This window comes from Limtongia smithiae (assembly GCF_038497785.1).
Source record: "Limtongia smithiae strain NRRL Y-17922 unplaced genomic scaffold V1518scaffold_5, whole genome shotgun sequence".
NCBI lineage: Eukaryota > Fungi > Ascomycota > Lipomycetes > Lipomycetales > Lipomycetaceae > Limtongia > Limtongia smithiae.
In genome coordinates this window covers 127,786-145,379 of record NW_027117626.1, presented here as the reverse complement: position 1 = coordinate 145,379, position 17,594 = coordinate 127,786, and the positions used below count along the sequence as shown (strand labels likewise).

General features: G+C 54.0%; 8 protein-coding genes across 8 annotated transcripts; 6 read left to right on the top strand and 2 right to left on the bottom strand.

Annotated features, from left to right (window-relative positions):
* Positions 1–699: 699 nt before the first annotated feature.
* Positions 700–1,988, top strand: V1518DRAFT_415642 (chaperonin 10-like protein). Its single transcript, XM_066903861.1, has one exon. The coding sequence runs from the start codon at positions 807–809 to the stop codon at positions 1,863–1,865; it is 1,059 nt and encodes a 352-aa protein (XP_066759704.1). The 5' UTR covers positions 700–806; the 3' UTR covers positions 1,866–1,988.
* Positions 1,989–2,014: 26 nt separating this feature from the next.
* V1518DRAFT_415641 (chaperonin 10-like protein) lies at positions 2,015–3,172 on the top strand. The gene has a single exon (XM_066903860.1). The coding sequence runs from the start codon at positions 2,094–2,096 to the stop codon at positions 3,135–3,137; it is 1,044 nt and encodes a 347-aa protein (XP_066759703.1). The 5' UTR covers positions 2,015–2,093; the 3' UTR covers positions 3,138–3,172.
* A 241-nt stretch (positions 3,173–3,413) lies between these two features.
* V1518DRAFT_415640 (chaperonin 10-like protein) lies at positions 3,414–4,629 on the top strand. Its single transcript, XM_066903859.1, has one exon. The coding sequence runs from the start codon at positions 3,539–3,541 to the stop codon at positions 4,577–4,579; it is 1,041 nt and encodes a 346-aa protein (XP_066759702.1). The 5' UTR covers positions 3,414–3,538; the 3' UTR covers positions 4,580–4,629.
* Positions 4,630–8,260: 3,631 nt separating this feature from the next.
* V1518DRAFT_426994 (histidine kinase-like ATPase) lies at positions 8,261–10,735 on the bottom strand (the record flags this gene model as incomplete). Its single annotated transcript, XM_066906015.1, has 7 exons — positions 8,261–8,572; positions 8,623–9,332; positions 9,387–9,686; positions 9,735–9,945; positions 9,997–10,404; positions 10,474–10,653; positions 10,700–10,735. The coding sequence occupies 7 exons, from the start codon at positions 10,733–10,735 to the stop codon at positions 8,261–8,263; spliced, it is 2,157 nt and encodes a 718-aa protein (XP_066759701.1).
* A 153-nt stretch (positions 10,736–10,888) lies between these two features.
* V1518DRAFT_426993 (uncharacterized protein) lies at positions 10,889–12,843 on the top strand (the record flags this gene model as incomplete). The annotated part of the gene is made up of 2 exons (XM_066906014.1): positions 10,889–11,308; positions 11,356–12,843. The coding sequence occupies 2 exons, from the start codon at positions 10,889–10,891 to the stop codon at positions 12,841–12,843; spliced, it is 1,908 nt and encodes a 635-aa protein (XP_066759700.1).
* Positions 12,844–13,016: 173 nt separating this feature from the next.
* Positions 13,017–14,291, top strand: V1518DRAFT_373380 (uncharacterized protein; the record flags this gene model as incomplete). The annotated part of the gene is made up of 1 exon (XM_066901429.1): positions 13,017–14,291. The coding sequence occupies one exon, from the start codon at positions 13,017–13,019 to the stop codon at positions 14,289–14,291; it is 1,275 nt and encodes a 424-aa protein (XP_066759699.1).
* V1518DRAFT_415629 (uncharacterized protein) lies at positions 14,281–16,260 on the bottom strand. The gene has a single exon (XM_066903858.1). It carries the CDS (start codon positions 16,236–16,238, stop codon positions 14,340–14,342), a length of 1,899 nt encoding a protein of 632 aa, XP_066759698.1. The 5' UTR covers positions 16,239–16,260; the 3' UTR covers positions 14,281–14,339.
* Positions 16,261–16,500: 240 nt separating this feature from the next.
* On the top strand, positions 16,501–17,547 carry V1518DRAFT_373230 (S-adenosyl-L-methionine-dependent methyltransferase; the record flags this gene model as incomplete). The annotated part of the gene is made up of 1 exon (XM_066901425.1): positions 16,501–17,547. One exon carries the CDS (start codon positions 16,501–16,503, stop codon positions 17,545–17,547), a length of 1,047 nt encoding a protein of 348 aa, XP_066759697.1.
* Between the last annotated feature and the right edge of the window lie 47 nt (positions 17,548–17,594).

The window sequence follows — 17,594 nt, the reverse complement described above, 5'->3', positions numbered from 1 at the left end:
TGGACGCGCTGCTCTTCTGGGTTGGCATCCAGTGGTCTAGCGCACTTTGGTCACGCTTTTCGCATGTCTGTTTTCTGGCGTCTTTGCGATGTTTTCAGTTTGCTGGACCATACTTGAGATATACCTGCCTGAGATCGCTGCGCCCAGATTAGTTTGGCGCGTCGTTGATCCAACACCGGCAGAGGCGACATGATAGCGCCACAGATCGTTCTGGCTTCAAATTCGCATGAGAATTACTCGGTTAAATTAATGGTATGAGCTTTGCAATCGCTGCTCTGGCAGACTGATCTCTTCACGAGTGCATCACAGACTCTCTACACTGTCTCTAGCAATTTGCCCGTTTATGGTGAGTTGTATTACACCTAAAGCTAATAACAATTGTAAGCAAAACTGAGAGAGATATTTTATAGCTGTATTCAGCTCTAAATGATGTCGATCGAGGAGATGTAACCGATTCTGGTAGACACCTTCAATCATGTGTGCAGCATGCAAACCAAACTCCTTCGTGGATATCCTATCCTATCTGCGCAGTCGGTTCAGCTATAGCATATATTAACGCTTTTTGTTCGTCTGAACAGAAATATAGCTGGCCTAGTTGATGTGTCTTTGAGACAAGTTAGAGCGACCGCCGCCATTGTCCACATCAGGTGGTACCCTAACCTGCAGTGGATTCGCGATCGCCGACTGAATTGGAGGGCCACAACTAACTCCGCGTCGTTCAACAGCCAATCGCGCTTTCATCACAGCCATCATCAGTTTCTGGTTTCGTTGATCATATATCGCTCTAGTTAATCAATCGTTGCATTATGTCGACTCTTGAATCACCTCCTCCGCCAGGTCAGCATCTCGCCGCCATCCTGCCCGCACCTCATGCACCGCTGGAGCTAGTCTATCGCACAACTCCGACCCCTAGCGCGGGCGAGATTCTAATCGATGTGAGAGCCATTGCGCTAAACCCACTAGATTGGAAAATGCAGACCTACGGCTTTGCAGTCAAGGGCTATCCCGCTGTTATTGGTACCGACATTGCCGGCGTCGTGCTGGCATGCGGACCAGACATGCCGCCGGGCACGCCGGCTGTCGGGACCCGCGTGTGCGCATTTGCGCCGTCGGTTTTTACAGAAGCTGCACCGGATTACGGCGGATTCCAGACGAAGGTTCTCGTGCCCGCGACATACGCTATGGTGCTGCCAGACTCTCTGAAATTTAGCGAGGCGACGTTACTGCCAGCGTCAGTGCTAACGGCATGGACTGCATACCACGTTCTTGGTCTCCCGTTTACCACTTCGTACAAGCCGGATGACTACATGGGAATGCTGGTCTGGGGCGGAGCGAGCAGCATTGGCAGCGCGGGCATCCAGGTCGCGAAGCAGATGGGATTCACCGTGTACACGACTGCTAGTCCGAAGCACACCGAGTACCTTAAATCACTCGGCGCGAGCCGGGTTTTTGATTACAAAAGCAGTACTGTTGTTGATTCTATTGTAACCTCGGCGATTTCTGACGGCATATCGCTGCATCTGGCATTTGATGCTGCTGGTGATATGCAAGCGTGTATGGACGTTTTGAAAGAGTTTGGCGCAGAAGACGGCGAAACGGCGATGCTGGCGGAGGCGGTACCGTTCGGTGACGATGCACCTAAGACTCCCGGCGTGGAGATGCTATTTGTGCGGTGCTACGAGGAAGCTGCGCGCTCACAGCTCTATCGTCAAGCGTTCATGTGGCTGCGCAAGCAGCTCGACGCGGGTACTTACGTGCCGAGCCCGAAGCTCGAGATCGTCGAAGGCGGACTTGCGGCAGCGCAGAAGGGTATGGACATTCTCAAGTCGGGCGTGAGTGGCGTGAAGCTGGTTCTGGAAGTGTAAGATAGCGAAGAATAGAGCAGTCAGCAGCTCGGACCCGAGCTGATGGCCGATGACGTCATTTCTTGAATAGACAATCGCTAATCAGGGGTTAGAGTTGGGGATACCCCTCGGTGGACTTTAGACTAGTAAATTTCCGCCCCGTCTCCGCAGCCCATAACTCCGCATTCGTCCGCCACTTATATACCCCATGGATCGTATAAACACAATGTGATTTCTTCACCGACAGCAATGGCTGCAGACACGCATATTGCAGCGGTTTTAACCGAAGTAGGTAGGCCGCTGGAGCTCGTGCACCGTCCGACGCCGCGTCCAGGTGCGAACGAGGTTCTCATTGCCGTCAAAGCAGTCGCTTTTAACCCACTCGACTATGTGCAGCGTGATCGCGGTTTCAATGTGGCCAGGTTTCCTGCTGTGGTTGGCTCAGACATTGCAGGAATAATCATTGCACGCGGCAGCGCTTTGCCAGACGATGCGGCCCCACCGGTTGGAGCGCGCGTATGCGCAAAGGCACCTACGTTTGCCACAAAAGCTGCTCCAGACTATGGGGGACTACAAGAGATTGCGTTAGTCCCCGCCGCCAATGTTATGCTACTGCCTGACGACATGCCGTTCGAATCGGGCGCATCTCTGCCAATGGCGGTCGTCACAACCTGGAGCGGATGGTACACGATTGGTATGCCACGTGAAACGAAGTTCATGCCAGAGGATAAGATGGGCATGTTAGTATGGGGAGGAGCCAGTAGCATCGGCAGTGCGGCAGTACAGATCTCCGCCGCGCTTGGGTTCGTGGTGTACGCAGTAGCCAGCGAGAAGCACTCAGAGTATGTAAAGCAGCTCGGAGCACACAAGGTATTTGATTACAAGTGCGACGGCGCCGCAGATGCTATTGTCAAAGCTGCAAAGGACGACGGTGTGTGGCTGAACACCGGCTTCGACGCTGTAGGCGCGACAGCGGACTGTTTGCAGGTTCTACGCGAATTTGTCGACGCCAACGGTGTACCTACGCGATTGGCGGAGGCTGTACCAATGTTTGGAAACGCACCACAAGCAGACGGAGTGATCGTCAAGTTTATCGTGAGCCCGCTGGATGATGCCGAGCGCGCTGAGTTCACAAGATTTGTGTTTGCTTGGCTTGCAACTGCGATAGACGAGGGAAGATTTGTGCCGAGTCCACCTGTGCGCATTATGGAAGGCGGGTTGGCCAGTGCAGACAAAGCGATGGATATATTACGAGCAGGCGTGAGTGGAACCAAGCTCGTGATAGAGGTGTAGCTAGTTCAATGGAGGTTGCGATGCGGTACTCTTCAGATCTGGCGATGAGAGATGAGCGACTCAACGAAACACGCGCGTTCTCGCGTCCCCAGTCTAGTCAGCCCGCGCTGTCGCATATCGATAACTCGCCCCTCTGCATGAGCTGATCTGGTCCTCCGTTGTTTAAAAGCATTGTGGACTTGGTCTAGGCCTTTCTGCTGAACAGGAGCATATGCAGAACGCGGTGGGCCATAGCTAGGCCGCCGTGCAGTAGTCGTCCAGATGTTGTCGGGAATAGATAAATCCCGACTCCGCGTCTTATGTGCTGACAATCAGCGTGCTGACAATCAGCTTATCACCCGGGCATATATACGACAAAAACGCCTGTCTTCCCTCTATTTGTCTCTTCATGTAAGAGCTCAATGGTAACTGCCATGACCCATCTTGCCTATTACCTTCCCGCGGCTGGTGCTCCCGCCGAGTTGATCCAGCGCGCGACACCGACGCCCGGCCCCGGTGAGCTGCTGATCGAGACCAAAGCAGTTGCGCTGAACCCTCTGGACTGGTACCAGCGTGGCTGGGGCTTCCACATCAAGCATCCAGCAGTGATAGGCTCTGACGTTGCGGGGATTGTCATTGCCACAGGCACCGATGTCCCGGCCGGCGCTCCCAAAGTCGGCGCGCGCGTGCTTGCAATGGCACCATCGTTTTACAGTTTCGGCAAGCCTGACTACGGTGCGCTGCAGGAGAAAGTAGTCGTCTCGTCTGCTGACATTATGGAGCTTCCGGATTCTATGAGCTTTGTCGATGCTGCAACATTTCCTATGGCGATCCTCACCGCGTGGTCAGGGTGGTACTCAATCGGTCTTCGGCGCGACACGAGCTACACCGCAGCGGACAAGAAGTGCATGCTTGTCTGGGGCGGCGCAAGTAGCATCGGCGGCATGGCTGTGCAGACAGCAAAGACGATGGGATACACAGTATTTGCGTCTGCGAGTCCAAAGAATTTCGACTACGTGAAGAGCCTTGGTGCGGCGAAAGTGTTTGACTACCATGACACGGACGTCGTCGAGCAGATCGTCAGGGCCGCGAAGGAAGATGGTCTGAGCATAAGCACAGGCTTTGATTCTGCTGGCGACATGAAGTCGTGCCATGCCATTCTGAAGGAATTCGGCACCGAATCGGAGCCTGCGCTGCTGAGCGAAGCGCGGCCATTCACTCCCGAGCAAGAGCCGATCACTCCTGGCGTCATGATGAAGTTTATTGTCCCACCCGAGAATGATATCGAGCGAGCGGAATTCGTGGCATTCATATTTGCTTGGCTCAAGCAGCACATCGCCGACGGCTCTGTTGTGCCCAGCCCGCCTGCCCGTGTCGTTGAGGGTGGTCTTGCTGGTGTCGACGCCGCGCTTGACATTTTACAGAAGGGTGTTAGCTGTGAGAAGCTCGTAGTTGAGATTTGAGATTATACAGTGATTCTTGTGTTCTAATATATGTTTGACTATCCTTATCATTCAAACATGCGTCTGCGGGTGGATGCCTCTAGACTGAGAAAGAAACGCTCGGGACCTTTGTACGCACTATTCAAGCTTGTTGATGTCAGTAATATTAAGTACCTGACTGATGCGCTCGCGCCTGAGGAAGCAATTGCCTGTCTCCGGCCTGACAGGGGCATACAGACGCATCTTGCGGATGTGAGCAACAACCACGGGCTACAGACATCTTTTGCCTGGCTAAGCTACGACGACGCAAAATGACCCGACTTCTGTCAGGTACCAAAGCTCAAGACTACAAGAATTTCGAGCTCAAAGTCGGAGGAAGCGTCGCGTATGATCGTCGTCGTCGTCGTCGTCGAAGTTCGCGGATACGCACGATGGCGACACCGCTGTGATCATGAACGAAGTCTGGTCCTTCCCCGACTAATTTGCTACAATAATTAGTTTACGGAGTTCAAGACGTGGCGTATTGAGAGAGCCGACCTCGCCCGACAACAGAGTTGGACACTTTAGGGCGCGCTGGAAGCTTATTGCGTAACGGTCGCTACTGGAGAAATGCGCTCTAACCGCTTAATCTTCAAGCAATTTCGTGAAACCAGCGCTAGTGATGTTTGCCAAACTGACTCGTGCGGTCTCGACGGCGTTTACGATGTCGTCGCTGTGCTTCTTCTCGCCAAGGAATTCGAGACCACAGTCGCATCCCACTCCGGCAGTGTCGGCTTACCCCAAGATCGAGTACATACTCGCTACAACTGTCAGTAATCGACTATGCCGTTGTCTGAGGAAAAAAAGATTTACTTGGGTGCACCGACGCGCTTCACGACAGTTGCAATGCACTACTAAGATCGACAGCGGCTGCTTTGGCATGCCGACGGCCCGGATACTCGGTCGAAATTGAAGCCTGATGTCTGAGACGACGCCGCGCACTCACGTGGTGCGCTCTATATTTCTTATGCTGCCGCAGGCATTGCTGCCATGAGCCACAAGTATAGGTAGGGCACTTCAAGAAATAAGAGGGATTATTTCCCAGCACTTTCAACCACCTGCATGGCTCAAGCGCGAGATTTCACGGTAGTAAACCCTAATCGATGAGCATCGCGCGATATATGTCCATATGCACTGTGCGCTCGCCCTTAATTATTCGATCTTCTACCAGCTGATGATCTGGAATTACATGGAAATTTTTAAACGGGGAAGCTTTATAAGCAGTAAATAGACAGTAGCTGCTTGTAGATAAGACTTAGACGTATGCTCAGGCTACGGCGGTGCGTGTATAGAATAGAGTCATTTTGCCGTGTAGTGCGACCCTCGGTGCGACAAGCAAATGTCGGCTGCCCGAGAGGCATACAATACGCTGAGTCGTCCACGCGGGAGGCTATTGCCGTTTACCATAGTGCTCGCCGCGTAAGGGCCGGCGGCTGTGCTCTCCGGGGGGGGCATCCCGGCCGCGTGCGCAAGAACAATACAAACCCCGCGCCGTGGAACAATAAAACGTCTTCACCGTACGCGACTCTATGCGCGCCACGAATTTCGCTGCACTTCCACATGCAAATATGATACCCACGGCGATGGAAAAATGACACGTGGCAAATTAGCACTGTCTAAGATACCCACTACCCCACCGTGCTTTCGGTGTCCCCTCTCCTTTTGACGGTTTGGGGCTGAAGTCGCTGAGACACCGTTGCCGCCCACGAGCGCATCGGAGTCAATGCTGCACTTCTGGTATGTGTACTGAAACAGGTATTCTGTCAAGCTCGGATCCTCGTACTGGCGCACTCTGTCATTTCCCGTCCTGTTCAGCCGCCCACGAGAACAGCGGCGGCGTGTTTGCTCCCCGGCTGGGGCGTCAAAAATGTGACAAGGCATGGCGCTCTCGTATCCCGCAAGCACAGGCACGGTCATCTTTTGCTGTGCCACAAATACGAACCCGCTGTCAGCTGTTGTCACTAGCGCGTCCGAATGAAGACAGGTCAGTCATGTGGACTCGCCCCCTAAACTTAGTCGACGTTGGATCGCGACTATTGTTTCCACGTGGGTCTGATATCCGAGTTTGGCGCGGCAAGTTCGCAACTCATGCTGCCCGCTCTGTCCAAATTTGCTGCTGGGCTGTTGCTTACTCTGTGTCTGTGTTACAGATATGACGTTCTGGCGGCATACGTTCGTTGTTACGCGCGGTCTGTGGCAGTTTAGTAAGTTCCGCTCCTCGCACACCACGAGACAGGCGTCAATCAAGCCGCCTGCCGTCTGAAATAGCGTATACTGGTGGCTGCATTATGCTCTTGGTATCCATGGAAGATATTGTCGGTATTTCCTGTTTGGCGTGGCTTCCTTGTCTGCTCTTGAGTTAGGATTGTTCCACGGTTGCTGATCGCATTGTCTCTGAATTCTGTGCTATCACTTTATATGCAATGCAGCCTCTTCTGGCCACATGTCTCTGATCAGGCACTCTCCGGCGTGCAGGCAGGTCGCGGCCCCCTCCCCCCTCACGACGACGGCAGCGGGGTCAACGGCGACAGCGACAGTGGGCACAGCTGTTAGTCTATAAAAAGGCGCTTCCTCCTCCGAGATGTTGTATCCTCATCAGCTCTCAACTCGTTCGCTACTCTACCGCTCTCTTCAGTTCTCTAGCCTCCGCTAATCCAACCTACCAACCAATCTTTTCAATGGAATCCAAGACCATCGTTGTTGTCGCCAAGCCCGAAGTTCCCGCTGGTATGTCCTACGCTTCTGTATGCCGGTCTTTACTTCGATTCTAACGCCCCTTAACAGTTGAGGAGCTCGGCTCGATCACCTGCTCCATCCTCTAAGCGGCCAATTCGGCTGCTCGCCTCGGCCTTCAGATGCTGGAGACATTGCTTGGTCAGGACTTGAACCAGTATCAGCACAGACATTACATGATGTCTTAGGGCACTTGGTATCTGGAAGGACTGGGGCGCATTTTGGAGCTGTGGGAAAAATTTTGGTGATTTGGATACTTATGGGTTCATTTTGTGGCAGTGATATGTTCAAAATTGCTTAGTTCGACTGTAATCTAATAGGCCATTCACCTTTACATACTATCTAAAGCGCATTACAGTGGCGCGCGTCAGTCGCACGATAGACAGTCACTTAAGACACCCTGCCACTGTCACTGGCACTGGATAAATTAATATGCGTCCTTAGACCAGAATATAGTGCCGAACGTCTTACCGACGACATTTAGCACTGTGTGCGGGGTTGTGTCAGCGTGCAAGTTACTGGCGCACTGTGTTAAGAGTTGCTGAAACGTGCGGTCATCGTTGCTGCAACGTGCGCCAACAGTGAGTGGAATCAAGCGCATCACTTGACGTTCCCATAAAGCAGGTTTGCAACACCAAGTTGTCAATCTACTAGGGTAGAGGAGCTTATTTTGGCACCATGCAACCGTTGTGGTCGGGTTGCCGTCTGATCATAGGACGGATTCACTGAGCGCCTATGAATGACAAACCGACCTATCTGTCCAACAAAGATGCAGTGTGAGAGGCTGTTGCATAAGGAGTCACAAGATAGCAAAATCATATTCTCCATGAGCTACCTTCGTCTCATATACAAGACTCACCGAGTCTGAATACAAGATCCACCTACATATCCGTGTTCCCAACCAGCCATAATCCGGTCAAACGCCAATATCTAACACCGCTCGAATATCTTATACAGCCCCGGCAAATTCGCAATCTCGACAACCGCGTTGAGTAACGACTTCGCGCCAATTAGCCGCCGCGCGACGCTTGGAAATATGAAGTGCTCTATACTCTTCTGCAGGTCTGTTCGCCGCTGCTCCAACACAGTCGAACTGGTCTGTTGTATCGACTCGCCAGTCTCATCAGCAAATAGCGGCGGCGTCGATCCTGGTAGAGGCAACGGCAGTGGCTCAGGCACGTAAAAAATGGCGAGCTCACGCAGGAATGATTTGAAGCATTCGGATTCTCTCGTGTAGTCGACCTATTCTCGCTATCAGTATCTCTCTGTCTTGTCTCTCTTGTTCAACATACGTTTTTGCATGCGCGATATATAAACTCAGGCAGCTTTGCTATTGGGGGGATATACCCCTTCAACAGCATTGGTAGCGTCTGCAAATCGCCCTTCTCGGAAATGTCCATTGAAAAGTACTCCATCAACATTGCGCGCATTGTGATCAGTTGATTGGTCATCACTTCGATGTCGTTTTCTTGCTCCGGAGTTAGTGTATGCATACTGCCATCATCGGTTTCGAATACGAGCCGAAGTAGCTCGCGGATGGATAAGGGCGTGACGAGCCTAATAAATCCAAAGTTTCCAAAATCAGAGAGCCCAATTTGATAAAAGAGTTCGAAACTGACAGCACCGTAGTCAACCAGAAAGAGCTTCACCCCATGTTGTATGCATGCGAGGCGCTTGCTCTCGTCAACGACGCCGACAAAGGTGTGATCGGCAAATACTTCAGTCAGACCTCGATGCAAATCCTTCTTAACCAGTTCACGTAAATTTTTGATACTATCAAGCTTGATAGCGACTCTGTCGCGATCCACGAGCTCGTAGTTCTCGGGAATTAGCTCTGGTTCCCTTCTGAGGACGTCAATGGTGTCTGGCATGGAAGCTTTCGCATCGGCAGGAGCTGGTGCTCGCTTGACACGTTTTGATTCAAACATGGCAGTGATCTTGCGCTCCTTGGCGTCGGTTCGGACTAGATTATACTCGTATACCCGCTTCTTTCCTCCACTCGCTTGAACAGGAATTAGCCAGAGTCACCAACTCAATATGTCAATCAATAACACACCTACTGGCTCGCCAGATGCCTCAATCGGCGCGCCTCCGCCAACCAGCACACTCTGTGTCTTGAAATTGCGACTACTGTCAACACGCCCAAGCGCGTCCTGCACTGAGTCGCATACAAGCGCCACGATCTCGTCCTCGTTGAGGAACCGCACCTCGCGCTTAGTAGGATGCACGTTCACGTCTAACTTATCCGGCGCAATGTGCAGCGACATGTACATGAAGGCGTGGGCACCTTTTGGTAAGAATGCGGTGTACAGTGCCGCAAGGGCCCGTTTCAGCGGGTCGCACGACACGAGACGATCTACTCTTATTAGTTGACATTGTTAAACAAAGCAAGAGAGATCCGTACGATTGATGAAGAACACTGGCTGCGCGCTCTTCTTGGAGTTGTAGTTTGCGTTGGAGACCCAGCCTGAGGCGCCGAGGAAGCCAAGTTTCCGATTCTCTTGTGTATTTACTTCTGTCAATTCGCTCGCAACCACAGAGCCAAAAACGATGCGGATTCGGTCAATCGTGGATGCTTGTGCAGGGATGATGAGCGACGGGTGAGCATCGCCGTGCTAAACACATTAGAACTAAGAACAGTGAGTACGGCGAACACGGAATCATACCTTTTTGCAAGTGAATCCAATTCCGGCGGAGTGTACGCCGTATCGTCCGACGATGTCCACGATCTTGTTGTACTCATCCGCCGGTGACCTGAACGCGCGTAGTCGCGAGGGTACGTTGAAGAACAAATCCTCGACAAGAATCTGCGTTCCTTGCCGCCCAGCTACCGGCTTCGGCGCTGTGGCACTCCCATTGCTGCCTGCCTTGGTCACGAGCTTACCGTCAGCGTAGCCTGCACGCCACGCGCAGTCGCTGTCACGCGTGCGTGTGGTTACTGTGAGATGGGCGATGTGAGAGATACTCGCAAGAGCCTCGCCACGAAAGCCGTATGTCGCTAGTGCATTTAAGTCGTCGAATGTTTGTAGCTTTGACGTAGTGAATCGTTCGCAGAGGATTGGTAGGTCGTCGCGCTGTTCGGAGGTTAGACTGTGTGCCGACGCGCATCTGGTGGCGAATGCACGAAGGGGAGAAGAACATACTCTGATGCCGGTGCCATTGTCGGTGATCTGAAGTAGTTTCAAACCACCGTCCTTAGCGACTATGTCGATCGCGCTACTTCCGGCGTCGATAGAGTTCTCGAGCATCTCCTTGAGCGCGTTCGCGGGCTGCACGATAATCTCGCCGGCAGCAATGCGATTGACGACGGCGACATCGAGGGGCTGGCCATTAGAACAATTCAACAATTGCAAACCAATAAGATCCCACCTTTATCCTACGCGGTAGCTCGCGAGTGGACGCCATGTCGTGCGGATGAGAGAGCCAAGCGCAGAAAGACGGCGCGTCGCGGCTGTTGACGGCCTTCTCTTTGGGGAAATCTCCCAATCAACTTTTTTTTTGTTCCAAGTCCCCTCGACTTTTTGTCCCATCCTCATCACCTCCTCCACACTTGGCCTCATGGTTAAGACTAAGCGCGCCTCGCGCAATAGCCTTGTGCGAGTCTCCGCCATTCGTGCGCCGCCGCCGACACGCAACGCGACGTCGTCGTTGTCGTCGTCGGCCGCAGTCGCTGCAGCTTCGACCCAAGAATCTTCCGCCGCACTAGTCCGACAGCTCTCGTCCTCTTCTGCGCGTGACCGCATAACGGCCGCGCGGACGATTTCCAGTGTGCTTGAGATGTCGGCGGCACGGAACTATTTGTTACGCGAGAAATTGGTGCAAACAGTACTGGAGAGGTCGCTCACCGACTCCGACGAAGAAGTTGTGTGCGAGGGCTTTGGTATACTACGAAGTCTTGCGGCCGAGCAAGGCTACGAAGTGTGCGTATTTCTGTGGCGCAAGGACGTGCTTGCGTCTGTTACCGTATATTTGGGAAAGGTGAGACCCAATGGTTTTATTGCCGTACACGACCCTAACGGATGCAGATTGAGAAGTTGCTAGCCCAGAATATTGCGGGACCGGAACGAAGGCTCATGTACTCGCTCTTGGAGAACGTACTCGCGCTGACGACCTCACTTGGCGGTTGCTCCGACGACATTCGCACTTCGATCGTGTCTCGGTTACCAGATCTTACTAATGTCGACATGCAATTGATCTCATCCAACACCGTGCCGGAGTCAACAAAGGTTATCGCTGCTGAGAACTTGTACGTGCTTAGCGATATGAACAAGGAATATGTTGAGAAGATCAAGAGTTCAGGATTTTCTTTCTCGGATAATTGTAGCGTGCCTGTGCGCGTGTATCTCGCAGGAGTGCAGTATAACATCCTCGAAACGGTGGGCGCTTCATCTAATGCCACCGCAGCAGCGGAAATAGACGATATTGTGGCGACTTTATCAGATTGTTTAAATGCCGTGGACGTTAGGGATTGCTTGAGCGTCCTTGCGCCAAACCTTGTTGACGGTGTCGAGAGGCCACCAGCAATCACGGACGAGAAATACCAGGCCGCGCAGAACAACATAATCGGGGTACAGATCGCTCTCGAGCTTATCACAGGTATTAGTGAAAGTCTCACAGCGCCGCAGAAAGGCGGGAAATCCCGCAGTGACCCCATGCCAGATGCGGACGGAGACGATGCGATGGAGGAAGAGGGCAAGCAGGAAGATTCAGATGAGGATATGCAGGCGGTCGATGATGCCGGCGAAGCGGTAAATACTCTCCGGAGGCTGGTACCGTACATGGTGACACTACTGCCGATTGCGGAACTTCAGTCACACGCTCTGCATGCACTGAACAACTCGGCGTGGACCCTCACAGTACTTTGCAGCACGGAGAACGAATGGCGCACATGCGCACTTGGGCTATGGACTACGATGGCGACACTGCTGCGGACTCTGATCGACGACCCCAATTCCTCATTGGATAATAGTACAGCATGTATCGGCGTGCAGTGGGCATGCTCAAAGACGATGAGCGGGAAAGTACCAGTGCAGCTAGCTGACGTGCGGTATCTCATTAACGCGTTCAAGGCCAAGACGTCTGATCACGAGAGTCCTCGCAGCACCAATGACCCCGGCCATGACATGACATCGTACGTACAGTTGGAGTTCCAGGTGCGCACTGTCGGCCTTCTCGGCGCTCTCGCACAGCGCCAAGGCCGCGTGGACATGACACGGGAGATCGCCGTATTTTTGATCACCCAAGTCGCAAGCCTTCCGAACACCCGGTCTGAGGTGGTTATTGAGTCACTTGATGCGCTGTTTGACATTTTTGGGGACAAGGCCTACGATTACGACTATGAGGTGTTTGTGCGGGGTGGCTTGCTGAAGCACTTGTCGGGTTGTCTGGAGAAGGTGCGGAGGATGGCAAAGAGCATTGACGGCCGCACGCAGCAAGTGCTGCGCATGCGTGCGGATGACGCAGCGATAAACCTTGCTCGGTTTGTGCAGTACAAGACCGAAGAGCGGAGGTAGGATTGAGACATGTGTAGAACATATAAACCTATCTGCATTCGTATATCATAGTATGCGAAGGCGGTGCGGTTATCGGTGACGTCAGACCCACAGTGGTGTAACCACGCCGCCGTCACGAGCTCACGTCCACACTCCACACTCCACGCACCGCAATGCCGACCGACGCCGCGCGCATGGCTGCGGCCGCGCGCTATGCTACGACAGTGCTGGTCGCCGGCATGCTCATAACGGGGTGCGCAAACTCGCTGCTTACCAAGTTCCAGGATAACCAGTGTGTCGCGAACTGCGACGGCCCGGCGCGTACCCGGAGGTTCTTCGAGCAGCCGGTGATCCAGACGTTCCAGATGTTCATCGCCGAGGCATCGTGCTATGCGATCGTGTACGCGCGCCGAGGATGGCACGGCTACGTTCTCTCACGCCGGGGCGATGTGTTGGAGAGTGGTGAAATCGACGCAGTTGAGATCGCGGCGGACGCCGCTACGAGTGAGAGCGACGGCGACGCGGTCACCGATGAGCTGCAGATCAGCACCGACGCGAACATGTCGCTGCTCGCAACCGTCCCCTCCGCCGACTCAGCGACCGCTGTGCGGCCTCCGCAACCGCTCGCAGGCCGCCGCATCTACGCACTCGCGTTGCCTGCATTCTGCGACATCTGCGGGACGACGCTCATGAACGTGGGCTTATTCTTTACTCCCGTGTCGATCTACCAGATGACCCGCGGCGCGCTGGTGCTCTTCGTCGGGCTGTTCTCCGTCGTATTCCTGCACAAGCAGCTCGCGCTGCGTCAGTGGGCTGCGCTCGGGCTCGTCGTCCTCGGCGTCTTTATAGTCGGGCTCAGTGGTGTGATCTACGCGCCGGACGTACCTACTGAGTTGTCTTCTATGGAGGAAGGTGGTCCTGTCGCGCGGTCATTCTTGCAGATCGCGTTCGGCGTGCTTCTCATTGCACTTGCACAGATCTTCACTGCGACGCAGTTCGTGTACGAAGAGCACCTGCTGGCAAAATACCACCTCGACTCGATGCTCGTCGTGGGATACGAAGGTATCTTTGGCTTTGCTATCACCGCCTTGATAATGATCGTGTCCTACATCATCGTCGGTCGCACCGATGGCGGCCACGGCGGCTTCTTCGACGTGCCGACCGGCATCGCACAGATCTTCACGCATGGCCCGGTGCTAGTCTCGTCGCTCGCGATCATGCTCTGCATTGGCGCGTTCAACTTTTTCGGCATCTCTGTCACAAAACGCGTTTCCGCGACCGCGCGCTCCACCATTGACACCTGCCGCACGCTCGGCATCTGGGTCATCTCGATCATGATTGGGTGGGAACACTTCCGCTCGCTCCAGCTCATCGGATTTGCGCTGCTCGTCTACGGCACGCTCGTGTTCAACGGCGTTATGTCGCCGTACATCCTCCGCCGCTTTGACACTGGAAATATCAGACTGTAGAAGTGAATATTCCTTATATATGGGTAGCACAAATGTTATATAATACCATCACACATTGCACATCACTAAACACTCCACGAGTCTCCGTGCCGTAACCTCGATCAGACCAGAGTATGCGTCCTGCAGCCCAAATGAAACGATAATTGTGTCGTCCAGCCAGCCATGGTAAAAATCCGACACTAGCGGCGACGAGGGATACTGCAGTGGCATGTTCACGTCCGAGTACTTGGAGTGGTCAAACTCCTGGACCGGTATCCAGTCCGTGGGATTGACCATAGGTGCATTTTTCTTCTTGTCCGCTAATGGGATAGCGTACGGCTCCATCAGCGACATTTGATACTTCTTCGATCCGTACTCTCCCGCTTTTGGCTTTGCCGGCGCTGGAGTTTTCGCGTCAGACCCAGCATTACCGGATGGCTTCTTCTTGCCAATCTTGTTGCTCTTAGGTTTTGGAACTGGTGGCGGCAGTGCTCTGCGCTGCAGCCGGTGTAATCGGATCCGCTGGTTAACATCATCCTCCACAGTCGTCTCGCCCTCCGCCTCATCCTTCGGCGCCGCCGATGCAAGATACTCGTCCCATGTTGGTCGCGTGCGGTCATGCATGTTCCACGCCAACGAGACGGAATACAAGATCTCAGACTCATCTGTGCCAGCATAAATAAGATTGCGACTATAGGCAATTATCCGAAATGGTGCCGAGGGCTCCATGACGATGACATGTCGCTTGTAGACGACGTCGCCGTTATAGACGTGCTTGACATGCACGATCGAGACCAGTACTGTGTTATTCGCGGTCGGCTCGCAGGGGAAATCGCACAGCGTTAGTCGGAGCGAGTTTGTGGCCTGGTGCACAGCGACGACGTCAGAGAGTTCAACGGACGACCCGAAGCAGTCCTCATTCGTTGCGGCCACGTTGGCGAACGTGAGGTCGTCCAGCCGCGATATATCCTGGGGCTGTGCGTTGCGCGAAATATATGCAACGTTGTCGAGATCCCAGAGCAGATACCAATTCTTCTTTAACGGCGTGTTCATCTTTGCCGGGGTGTCCAGCAGCTCGATCCAGGTATTGTACCGCACAGGCACCACGCGCCCGTCGTCTGGCGCGAGCATGGCGCCGATTGTTGGTGTCAGCACGCGCAGATCGATCAGATAAAGCCCTAGACATGTGTAGTGCGAGTTTGTTCCGACAATCATGAGCGGCTCGCCGAAGGGCGAGAAGAATACGCGCTGATCGACGAGGCCTTGGTCGGACTCTAGGAAAAACAACTCCTCCGGACACTGATCGCGCAGCCACCCAAACGATGGGTTCTTGAGCGCACGCGGCGTCTCGCGAGTCGTGCACGCGACGTGTCGCTTGCCGGTCACGCGTGATATTTGCCACGACATGCGACACCACCGCACCTCATGCAGCGTCTCCTCGCCGTAGCGCGCGAACCCCAGAAACTCCGCTCCGTCGTTGTATGCATCGATTTCGCCGCTGTGCTCGCCTTCGTTCGAGCGTAGCCGCTTTCGCGGCAATGGTAGTACATTGGGATTGAAGTAAAACTTCTGGCCGATCGGACCAAAGTTCATGCGCACTGCCACTAGATCCTGTGTGCCTCCGCTGCCGCCGTCGCTGCTCTCGAGGTCCTCCCCTTCGCTGCCGATGGCATAGGCCTTAGTATCGACAGCCATGCTCCGCTTTGCAGCCGTGATCAAAATCTCATTCTCCGAGACGACCATCGCTGGTGAACACGATCCGAGGACGTACTCCTTCATTCTGACGCTCTCGTCCTTCGCACTATCCCGATAGGCGCTGCTGGCGCGGGCGGCGAGCGCCGCCATTGCAGCGGTCGCGCGCGCACGTTGCACGCCTGTAGCGACCACACAGAATATGAGCAGCGCCAGCACGGCGACGCGGCGCCGGAACTGCATTGCGGTGGTGGGGGCGACGAGAGAGAGTTGCATGCAACGCGAAAGGTGCGGTGGTTGCGCGTGTGAGGATAGTTTCGGCGCCGCGCTGCATCTGAGCCGCACGCCGCCCCCTGCGCCGCAGGACATCGTGTGCGCCGAGTCACATAATCCCAGTAATCTACAGCACGACTCACAATGTGATCCATAATTTGCGCCGCACGCTTATTTTTTTGTCTGCGAACAGTTGAACAATCTCTTCTTCCCCACGCTGGCCTCCTCACCACTCCTCCACTACTACCATTCAACCAGCAGCGTAATGGAGAACGCCTCATCATCAACTGCGTCAGCAGGTACCGACCCTCTCAGCTTCAGCGAGCGCCACTACTTCTCCTCATACGACCACTTTGGCATCCACGAGGAGATGCTGAAGGACGAGACCCGCACCCTCTCCTACCGCAACGCGATCTACCAAAACGCGCACATGTTTCGGGACAAGGTGGTGCTGGATGTTGGCTGCGGTACGGGTATTTTGTCCATGTTTGCTGCGCGCGCCGGCGCTCGCCACGTTATTGGAGTCGACATGTCCACCATCATTGACATGGCTCGCAAAATTGTGGATGTCAATGGGCTTTCCGAAAAGATCACGCTGCTCAAGGGCAAGATGGAGGAAGTTGTCCTTCCGTTTGAAAAGGTTGACATTATTATCTCAGAGTGGATGGGCTACTTCCTCCTCTACGAGTCTATGCTCGATACCGTTCTCCTCGCGCGCGACAAGTACCTCGCACCCGACGGCCTCATTTTCCCTGATAGGGCCTCCCTGCACATCGCAGGTATCGAGGACGGTGAGTACAAGGAAGAGAAAATCGGCTTCTGGTCCGATGTCTACGGCTTCGACTTCTCACCCTTCCAGCCACTCGCGCTCACCGAGCCGCTCGTTGACACTGTCGACGTCAAGGCCGTCGTCACAGACTCATGCCGTATCCTCGACCTCGACCTCTACACCGTCACAAAAGAAGACCTCGAGTTTGCCTCCAACTTCACTCTTCGCGCTAGAAGAAACGACTTTGTCCACGCCTTCATCGCCTGGTTCGACATCGAGTTTTCAAAGTGCCACAAACCTATCCGCTTCTCCACCGGCCCACATGCAAAATACACCCACTGGAAGCAGACCGTTTTTTACACAAACTCTGTCATCACCCTCAACTACGGCGAGACTCTCACTGGTCGTCTCACATCGAAGCCAAATGCCAGAAATCCCCGCGACCTCGATATCACCATTGACTACAACTTTACCCCGGCCGACGATGATAACGATTCATCCTCTCGTGCCACCTCCGGGCACGGCGAATATCGCATGTGCTAATTGTCAACCCTCTCACCTCTCATCCTTCTCCGCCTCTTTGTACATTA

Coding starts and splice junctions, on each gene's coding strand:
- V1518DRAFT_415642 (XM_066903861.1), top strand. CDS start 807: ATGTCGACTCTTGAATCACCTCCTCCGCCAGGTCAGCATCTCGCCGCC.
- V1518DRAFT_415641 (XM_066903860.1), top strand. CDS start 2,094: ATGGCTGCAGACACGCATATTGCAGCGGTTTTAACCGAAGTAGGTAGG.
- V1518DRAFT_415640 (XM_066903859.1), top strand. CDS start 3,539: ATGGTAACTGCCATGACCCATCTTGCCTATTACCTTCCCGCGGCTGGT.
- V1518DRAFT_415629 (XM_066903858.1), bottom strand. CDS start 16,238: ATGCAACTCTCTCTCGTCGCCCCCACCACCGCAATGCAGTTCCGGCGC.